Genomic DNA, 10,254 nt, shown 5'->3' with positions numbered 1-10,254 from the left:
CGAAAATACTGTTAAAATTGCTTAAGGTTATCCAGGAATTTACAACTTCCCTTGTACACCATTTTTTCTTGCATAATGATGTGGGTTTTCTTTCCTGAGAAATTCTGGCTGTTATCTGAAAATGTCAGTAATGAACAAGGAAAACAATTTTTAGGGGTCTAGACTTAACCCATCCCTCACCAATCTCTTGATTCTCTGACTTATTGTCAAACCTGTACTTTTCTGTGTCTGCTAAGTAAATATTTCTCTATAGTTCCCTGTTACTCAACCCTGAACTGTATCTTTTTACCAATCTTTTGGTTTGTAAAAGATCTTTTTTCTGCTTCTTAACTAATGTGCTGAATTTCTAATTTTAATGTCTCATTTCTGTATTCAGCTTCTTTCCCAATCTGGTCATTTATGGCAACCTCATTCTTTTATCATATCCCCATACACCCATTTCTTCACGCATACTAAATGTTTCAGAATATAAAGTACTGGATCATTCCAGAATTTACAAACATTGCAGGTTTAATATAGCAGTTTGCAGGTTTGCATTGACTCTTGCTCATGGGAGCTTTCAATTTTTTTATTTGTGGGCATCTGATTATAAGTAATAAGTCCTTGGAATTATCTTTGGGATTCCTTTGAGGTCTGGCTTGATGGTGATTTCTTCAGTAGAGAATTCAACTTTTCATCTTCTTTTGGCTATTGGGGATTTCTAACCAACAGTGCCAATTCTAGATCCAAAACTGTATAAAGGAGCTTCTGGTAAGACGTTCCCAAGGAAGATGTTTCCCACTAATAGATATTTCCATTTATTCTTTTCAGAAAACTTTATGTTTTTGAAAGTTCATCCATTAAAGATTTTGGCTTGAGGTGGGTTGGCATTAGGTATGCATCTTTGACTTACCACTCTGAGCTCACAGGTAAAAACCCAGGCTCCAGGCCTTGTCTATGTTACTTGATTTCAATTTAATCATTTTAGTACAGCTAGAGCTGTTTACGAAAATCAACAAGGTATAGAAAACTGGCTTCTTTATGAATTTCCTTTCTTCATAGAGATGATTATTTTTGATACTACAGTTTTAAAACTTCTAATAATTTCATTTTCTTTTGTAAACTCTTGAATTATAAAGGGTCAGAAGAGAGACAAAGTGTTTTGACCTCTTAACTTTTTAGAATCATTTAGCTAGTCACCATTTGGTTTTTCGGTTAATTTTCATTTCTAAAGGTAGTTAATCAGTGGTGTTTCTTTATAAAAATGTGACAGGAGTTTCCACTTGGTTGGGGAGGAACTTGTTTCCATGTAAGCACTGTAATACCCATTCAGAAATCACTATAACATCGAATTTCTGTGCTTTTAGGATGACTTCCTGGTGTAAACTCTTACACCCATTAATACTGATGAAATGTGTGTTGACTCTGCAACCAGAGAATAATGCCAATAAACTGAGTCAAAACATTATATGAATACTTTAATGCAAAATGCTTAACACTTAAAATTAGCAAAGCTTCAATTTAAATTAAAACTCCATTTAACTAAAGCTGGTTAACCCCAAGAATTGTACAGTAGCTGACTTCTGCTATATAACGCCAGTCCTAATGCAGTACAGTAGAAGAACTGCATTGTTGGCGGTCGCTTCCTCCACTGTTCTTCTGAACCCTAGGGGCTGGGAGAGAGGGTACTCAGACGGACACAACAAAACACAACCCAAATCAACTGTGTGGTGGTTCCTAAGAGTTATAATCCATTTGATTAAACTGTCCAACCACACAGCTGGGGAGTAACTGCAGATGTTGTTCCAAAACTGAGAAGGGGTTCTGTCTTTACAGGTGGGTAGAAGCTCTGCACTAGGTGAGAAGTCACAGTTTTAAAGGATGCATGTTCTGTAAATAGTTACTACATATACACATTTAGTGTCTGTAAACACTAGAAATATACATTAGACAGAGTACCCCCTTACCAGGTGGGTACAGTTTAAAAAAGAAGATGAGGTAACATGAGTCTCAAAGTCCACAGGAATCCTGCCTGAAGAGTTTGAACAGCTGCCAGTAATTCACTTCCAATGTGCAGGGGTAAGGTGCCTCTGGGACCCTCAGGGTTTGCCAAAACTGGATTCACTGGCTTTCAGCATAGCAACCGCATCTTTTACTGCATGGTAGATAACATTCTTCACCTGATCGAAATGAGAGAAAATATGGTCAAGTTTAGCATTAAATCTAAAATCTGTCCACTGAGAATAAACTTTCCCCCTACCAATTTCATTACCATGCTCTTGGAACTTAAGACTAAAATTCAATATGAAATGTTAATAATTCTTGAAAGGCCCCTGGGATCCTTGGAGGCTTTTATACACATTTTAAACCCATGCCTCCTTTGAAGAAATGAAAAGCTCATTCTCCCCCTTCCACAGGCTTTGATCCTATGTGGCCCTGCCCTCATTGAGTGCAGAGAGAAGCAACTCCCAGGGTACAGCTCTCTCTTTCAGGGTTTATATATGTCCCTAGTTTTCTAAACGAAATCACATATTTTAGATCATTCACTACTGCAAGCCTCTAAACCAAAGTGAGATTCCCTTCTGGTTTATTCCTCCTTTGCCTAAGTAGGTAGTAGAACCAGCCAGTTCATCAACTCACTGTTACCTAGTGTGATATGGCCAAGTTCATGGACTATTTTTTTTGTTGACAGGAAATAAGGATTTATTGGTGGGCATGAGTAAGGAGGGGACAGCACTAAGGCTCTCCTGAGTGCAGGGCCCGCCATTTGTCCAGGGCCCAAGATTAAGGATGTATTTGACTCCACAGTGATCTGGGATGAGCTGCTTTTCTGCAACCATGTTTTTAAATTCATCCACATTAAACTTAGTAAATCCCCACTTCTTAGAGATGTGGATGGATCTTCTGGTGACCAGGGAATTTGAACTTGGCCCTGTGGAGGGCTTCAATCATACGCTCCTTGTTCTACAGCTTGGTATGGATGGACATTCACTGACAAAGGGCCATGAAGTCAGAATCAGAGAATGCCCGGGATCACAGCTATTTTTACCTGTAATTTATCTTCGTGGTTTGTATGAGTCTGTGACAGATAGCGGAATTCCTGAGTAAGCCAGAAGCAGTGCTTAACATGTTCTGGAGAAACAAAATCTTCAGCCACCTTGATACAGCTATATAAGTTATGAACCTGGAAAACAAGAAGCCACATCAGTAACACAAGCCACATCAGTAGTGTATGGAGAATAAAGAATACAATAATGGTTCTTGCCTGATGTGGCGCTCCTGCTGGGATAAATACCACATCTCCAAGAAACTGCACAATAGCCCAGCCTTGAACCCCATACTCTTGATGCAAACGCTTCCTCAGTGATCGGTCTAAATACCAGCTCTGATCATGAATGGGATCGTGGTCGGCGGGGTTTTCCTGACCTTGCTCTTCTGACACCTAGAATACATTCCAAAGGTTATGAAACTGAGTTACGTGCTAGGGCTCCAGGAGGGCATTTGGCTCCTTGAACAATGTGGACGGTCAGTAAACGTCAGGCCTTCTTCAACATAAGCCCTGGCTGGCAGAAAGAGAAAATAGTACTCAAAGACAATAACTGAATGGACCAAGAGGAGACTGATAGAAAATGTGGGTTCCTTTGTCATTTCCTATAAACCAAGAAAATGTGGGTTCCTTTGTCATTTCCTATAAACCACTACTGGCAGTCTGCATTATTTTTGTAAATACTGTGTTTGGACAATGTTTTGGCCTAGACTTTTGAATGTAAATAGACTTAAGCTCCTTAAAAATAGATTTATTGCTCTGCAGTTGTTATAAACCTCTAATTCACTTAACAATTTGAGTTATGAAACAGTCCCAAAGATGGCTACAGATGAAACTTGTTTATTCTAGACCAGTATTCGGCAGCACAGATTCAGGGTGACACTATCAAAGGAACAACATGGTGACCAGGAGGTCCTCTAGAGGAACCAAGTTATCCTTAGCAAAAGACATCCTGATTGAGGCAAACACTGGTTAAGGATCTAACTTGGCACAAGGCTAGGACCTTTCGTATCCATTCCTCATGAACAAATGAAGAGTACCAGCCATAAACACCTGTGTTAAAACTAGCAGCCTCAGTGGCAAACAGGTTAAAAATTGAACATGCCCATCTGTGTCTAGAACAAAGGATTCCACACAGAACCCTTGCTGAATAACCTAACTACTGGAATCTTGGGATCTTCAAAGTCCCTGTATACCTCTCCCATGACCCTTCATAAGTTGACAGCCACCAGCAGGGTGTGAGGTCTCCCTGACCTACTACCACATGAGGGTGGACAAAACCAACAGAGACCTGAGTAACTCACTTGGAACACAGCTCTCAAGGGCAAAGAAATGATACATGGATTTCTGAAGTGCTTAGGTTTTTAGGGCTGTAAAAATAGATATTATGTGATGATCAGAGGAACTACCATGAAGGTGAAGGCAGAGCACAAAACCCTCCACATTCACTGGAACATAAAACACAGACATGAGAAACAAAACCAGTTCCCCCCCTTTCAAAGATGTGAGCCTAATCATCTAGAAACCGATGATCCTTAGAAACCAGCTTTAGCCTACCCAATCTGAGATGCACAGGTTTAACATTTGAGGTTGTGATTATTTGTCAGTGACCCAGTCAGGTCTTGACATGTAGTAATTAATAATACTGCCGTTCTGTGCGTTTCTCTCTTCACATGCCACAGGGTAAGGAGCACACCTTTTTAAGAAATTCTCGTATCTTCTCTGTGTCCTTAGCAGCATATATGTGCCAGAGAGCTCCTGGCTTCTCTTTTCCTTCAATAAATCGCTTTATTGTGAGTTCATCAGAATCTCCATCTTGGATAGTTTTAAGGACTTCTGGAGCAAGAGAAGGCAAATATCAGATCACACATGTTCCAGCTCAGAGAGTAAGCCCCACTTTTTTTATGCTTAGGATCCTACCTTCTTCTTGGTCACACTGTCCTTTGGGAATTCCCACATAGACCATGACATTAGCTGCATCAGATACATCTAGGTGAAGATTTGTTGTTCCATATTTCCGATCTTCTGGAGTAATTAATCCTGCAGGCAGAAAAGCCTGAAATTTACTGAACTAGCACAGGTTGCCACAGTCTTTCCCACTCCCTGGAATGCTACTGCTAAGTCACTTCAGTCATGTCCGACTCTGTGTGACCCCAGAGACGGCAGCCCACCAGGCTCCCCCGTCCCTAGAATTCTCCAGGCAAGAACACTGGAGTGGGTTGCCATTTCCTTCTCCAATGATGAAACTGAAAAGTGAAAGTGAAGTCGCTCAGTTGTGTCCGACCCTCAGCGACCCCATGGACTGCAGCCTACCAGGCTTCTCCGTCCATGGGATTTTCCAGGCAAGAGTACTGGAGTGGGGTGCCATTGCCTTCTCCAACTCCCTGGAATACTTGGCCACAAAATTTAAAATCTACCTTTCTAAGCATGGAAGAGTAACAGAACAATATTCAATATTAAGTTATTTTATCCTTTCAACTTTGAATAAATATTAAATGTTTACGTTTGTAAGAATAAAAAAACAAGTTCTAATACAAGTTCTAGTTTCTGGTGCTAGGCAAAATACCTGAAAATCTGGATGAAATTTAAATAAAATATGGATAAAAGAAAAAAAGACAAAAGGGCTTTTTAAAAATAAGCCAGTATGCTGACAAGAAAAGAAAGTCAACACTAGAAAGTAGGACTTGGGAAGGTAAGTGGACCACTGAGGCTGGGATTTGTCAAAAGGATGTCTGCTCAACCAGGCGAGCTCAAGCTTTCAAGCTTTGGTTGTCACAGCCAAGGACTCTGGGCTAAGACATAAGATGGGGATTCTAACACAACACTTCCCTACCCCTGCCCCAAACAAACACAGAAAGCTAGGACCTAAAATGACTATGTACTCAGTCACACTTGGATCCCTCAACGATGGAAGAGGTTGAGCCAGGCAGAGGCTTCCTAGGTGGCGCTATTGGTAAAGAACCCGCCTGCTGATGCTGGAGACATAGAGTCACAGGTTCAATCCCTGGGTCAGGAAGATCCCCTAGAAGAGGACATGGCAACCCACTCCAGTATTCTTGCCTGGAGAATCCCATGGACAGAGGCAGGCTATAGTCCATGGCATCACACAGAGTCGGACATGACTGAAGCAACTTAGCACACACACACGAGTCAGAGCATGAGGTCCATGCTGGTGCTCATAACCTGAGAATCTAATCTCCTCCCCCAGGAGAAAGCCTATTTGCTCAGCATTCACCTTGAGGCTCATCAAGCCTTGCGGTTACCTTGGATCCCCATCCTGACATGAGAACACTGCTTCTTGACTGGGCACAGAGCCAAGCATGGCTCAGGATGGGCAAGCCAAGGCTGTTTTCTAACCCGCCAGGCCCTGCAACTTAAGCCCTGCTTGTTTGGAGGCCAAGGAATTTCTCTCTGGCTTGCAGGGGCCTCTGGTTTAGGAGCAGCCATATACACAGGAGCCAACACCTTATCATTTCAACCTGGGATCATGGCCCTAGGGCTTAGCTGCAGTTTCCCTTCTTTCCAGTGTGCTGAAACGCCAGCCCTAGGAGTGAGTAAAGCATTAGATATTGGACAAAATCATAGGATATATGAGATTTTCTTTAAAATAGTAAAGGAAAAAGTATGAAGAGAGGAAATAAGGAAACAACTATGGAAAAAAAGTCTGAGAGCTGTTGTAACTGGGAGACGAGTACATGGGAAGTCACTGTCCTAGACTCAGGTTTTCAGTGCATTTACTTTTCTATAGTAAAATGCAAACAAGTATAATTTGAGAAGAAAAAAGGCAGTGTGATAGGTGGCAACTGAATTAAATGAGTAGGTATTAATGACAACATGGAGGAATATCCCTAAGTCTGATTCCATTCATATAAAGTTCAAAAGTAGGTTAAATACTGAAAAAACATTCTGCAGTAATACAAACATATGGTAAAATTATAAATGTAAGGAAATGATAAGCATAAATGTCAGGATGTGGGCTAACACTGGGAGCAGAAGGAAGCAGATGGAGCTGGGAGGAGTGAGGAAAGGTGAACACGTCTCAGAGTGACATCAGAAGCTGCTTGCTGGTTTGGCCAGTGGAACCAAAAACAATGGTCCCAGGGAAAGGATTCCCATGAAAGAAAATCCTGAAACAAAACACGCCATGGACTTTCACGCAAAGAACATAAGCAGACACAGTAGGGGCTGCTAGGTGACAGATCACTGGGGCTGGCGATTGGTTCAAGCCTGGAAATCAGGAGACTTTAGACCTAGTCCCATACCTGTTACTAGACGCCCCTTGGGTCTCCTAGTCAGGTCAATGTCCCCTCTATCATCCTCAAGTCCTGGTCCCTATTTGTAAAACTACTGGTGGTGGTGGAGCTGGAAAGAGGTTGACTTGTGATCTTTCCAAAGAGCCTTTCACTCTACTTTGTCTCCTGGAGAAGTCACTGCTCAGTCACCCAACTTTTGAAAAATGACTGCTCATTAGTGAGGTTTATCATGAAGTGGAAGATGTTTGAAAATGAACACGTTTTCATTATTTCCACCCCTAACTGGTTACTCTAAATGGGAACAATTTTGATATGAAAAGCTATTATAGAGTGGCACTGCCATCTATCAATTGGATCTAGGAGGAAAAGACCTCTATCGAGCTATTTAAACCAAATATATAGACTATTTATATTAAAAACATCTCAGGTAACCACTTCTACCTTACACAGCTTTCTAATTTCTATTAGACCTGGATAATCATGATGAAACATTACACCATTTGCTTTAGTAGAAAAGTGCTTCCATTCATGTAAATCTGTTGTAAATCCTCACTGTGAACAGAACACACCCTGCAATCCCAGCCATCCAGCTGCTTTGAAGGGCTCAGAGGAAGGCAGCACAGCTGCAGAACAGGCTGCTGCCCCATAACACAGGCAGAGCTCTCTAAACTGAGACCTGAAGAGCGAGGGGAAATGGGCATGGGCAAGGGGACTACTGCCAGCTGTGTCCTCTCCCATAGACCACCTCCCAGCCCACCCTGGCAGAACTATCTTGGGCACCTGGACTGTGGGAACTCCCCAGAATAAAGGCCTCTCTGGGAATGTTCCCTGACCTCACTCCAGGTGGTTCCTGGCCTGACTCCACTGTAAGAACTGGGGGCTAAGGTCCAAACCCTCGCTCCCGCTCCCCCAACGGTGTCTGGAGAACATGGCAAAGATGCCAAAGAGGGTTTGCCACCCTCGAGTCTGAGACACTGGAATTGGGACTATGTGAGGAAGGAATAACAATGAAATACAAATTCAAAGAGTATGTTTAATACTAACTCAAATAACTGAACACTACCCACCAGCACAGAACACTGCATTTAAGTGCATCTGATGTTAAAACAGCTGAAATTCCAGCAGACTGACCTAAATGTCCAGCAACATTAAAACAATGAATAAACTGACCTTCATTAAATGAGGTACCATGCAACCATCAAAAATGATGATGCAATCATCATAAAAACCACTGAGCAACATGTAAAACTTTTCTTGTATAATATTAAGTATAAGAGAAAATTTTTATTAAAAAATGGCATATGCCCTACAACTGCAATTAAGAAAGGGAAATATACATACACGTGGCCAAGGGATGAAAGGAAATATGCAATAATGAAGACCACTGCTACGTTAAAGGGTAGGATTACAGACATCTTCTCTCCCTCCCCCAAAACCAATGTTACAAATATTTTAATGTGTTTTACTTCTGTAATAATCTTTTCAAGTTAACCATTTCTTTCTTACCATAAGCATTATACATCTTGGGACCCAGATCTGGCCTAACAAAGTAGTTTGGCAGCCGTGAGGCCAAGTTTAGTTTGCCGTCTCTCCTTGTGTACTCAGGCAGTGGAATGTTGGCCATCAGATCATCAAACCTAGAAGAAGACAATGAATTTGCAAAATAAGCTTGCATTTCTAATCACTTATATGTGGGATCTCTATATGACACAAATGAACCTGTCTGTGGAAACAGAATCAGAGACACAGAGAGACTGGTGGTTGCCAAGGCAGAGATGGGTGGGAGACAGCTGAACTCGGAGTCTGGGATTAGCAGATACAAACTGGTAAATACAGAACTGATAAATACCAAGGTCCTTCCGTGTAGCACAGGGAACTATATTTAATATCCTATGATAAACCACAATGAAAAAGAATATGAAAAAGAATGGGTGTATATATATAAACTGAATCACTTTTCTGTATAGTAGAATAACGCAACACTGTAATTCAACTATACTTCAATATAAATGAAAAAAACATTTAAGGTTAGAATTGCAGTGCTTATGAACAAAGTATTCTTTCTCTCCTACAGCACACATATATATCAAAATAATCTAGAAAAAAAAAATCTAGAACACTGCAGACAAAAGATCTGAGCAAAAACTTCCTGATATGAAGTAACACTAAGGGATATATAATTCCTTAGTTCTGAGCATTCAAGGTTCAAGCGCAAATCAGGAAAATGGATCAAGCAATTCCACTGTCTTGTCTAAAGCAATGTCACTACATTCTACCCAACCCTAACATGCCTGATCTCACTCCTGCCTACAAATGAGTGCATGCATGCCTGAGTCAGCCTTTTCTCTGGTAGAGCACCACAGTGGAAACAAAGAGGGTTTTCATTAGTGAGCCACATTTAAAAGTCAGTAACTTCTTCATCTCACCAGGATCATTATTTCTCAAGAAAAGGACCATCTCTCCCCCTCCCATAATCGTACCTGGAGGGCATCATATCTCTAAAATCTTCTCCTGGTGGCCAGTCCTTAAGTTTCAACACCATTGGCTCTTTTTCATTTTTCAAGCGGTCTGAAAGGTAACCAGAATTATTGAATTGTTACTATTTATAACTCGGAAACAGATCAAAATCAATGGCAATTAGCACTTAATGCCTTAACAATGCAAATAAAATGTATTTGTCTTTGCAAAATCTTTATAACCTAACACATCTGGTTCAGTTCAGTTGCTCAGTCATATCCAACTCTCTGCGACCTCATGGACTGCAGCACGCCAGGCTTCCCTGTCCATCACCAACTCCCAGAGCTTGCCCAAACTCATGTCTATTGAGTTGGTGATGCCATCCACCATCTCATCCTCTGTCGTCCTCTTCTCCTGCCTTCAAGCTTTCCCAGCATCAGGGTCTTTTCTAATGAGTCGGCTCTTCACATCAGGTGGCTGAAGTACTGGAGCTTCAGCATCAGTCTTTCAATGAAAATT

The 10,254-nt window shown here is 41.3% G+C and overlaps 1 protein-coding gene across 4 annotated transcripts in view; it reads right to left on the bottom strand.

The window, feature by feature from the left end:
- Positions 1-1,442: 1,442 nt before the first annotated feature.
- The window catches only part of KDM3A (lysine demethylase 3A), a 56,334-nt gene continuing 47,522 nt past the window's right edge, over positions 1,443-10,254 (bottom strand). For all 4 annotated transcript variants that reach the window (XM_005900362.2, XM_070379451.1, XM_070379452.1 and 1 more), the window contains 7 exons: positions 9,759-9,846; positions 8,785-8,915; positions 4,946-5,065; positions 4,722-4,861; positions 3,245-3,421; positions 3,029-3,163; positions 1,443-2,159 (listed from right to left, as the gene is read on the bottom strand). In XM_005900362.2, the coding sequence (XP_005900424.1) occupies positions 2,079-2,159; positions 3,029-3,163; positions 3,245-3,421; positions 4,722-4,861; positions 4,946-5,065; positions 8,785-8,915; positions 9,759-9,846 (872 nt within the window). In that variant the 3' untranslated portion in view covers positions 1,443-2,078. The remainder of the gene's footprint in view (positions 2,160-3,028; positions 3,164-3,244; positions 3,422-4,721; positions 4,862-4,945; positions 5,066-8,784; positions 8,916-9,758; positions 9,847-10,254) is intronic.

Source organism: Bos mutus, chromosome 11 (assembly GCF_027580195.1).
Source record: "Bos mutus isolate GX-2022 chromosome 11, NWIPB_WYAK_1.1, whole genome shotgun sequence".
NCBI classification, from domain to species: domain Eukaryota; kingdom Metazoa; phylum Chordata; class Mammalia; order Artiodactyla; family Bovidae; genus Bos; species Bos mutus.
The sequence above is the reverse complement of the archived record's forward strand: the minus strand, read 5'-3'. Positions and strand labels throughout refer to the sequence as shown.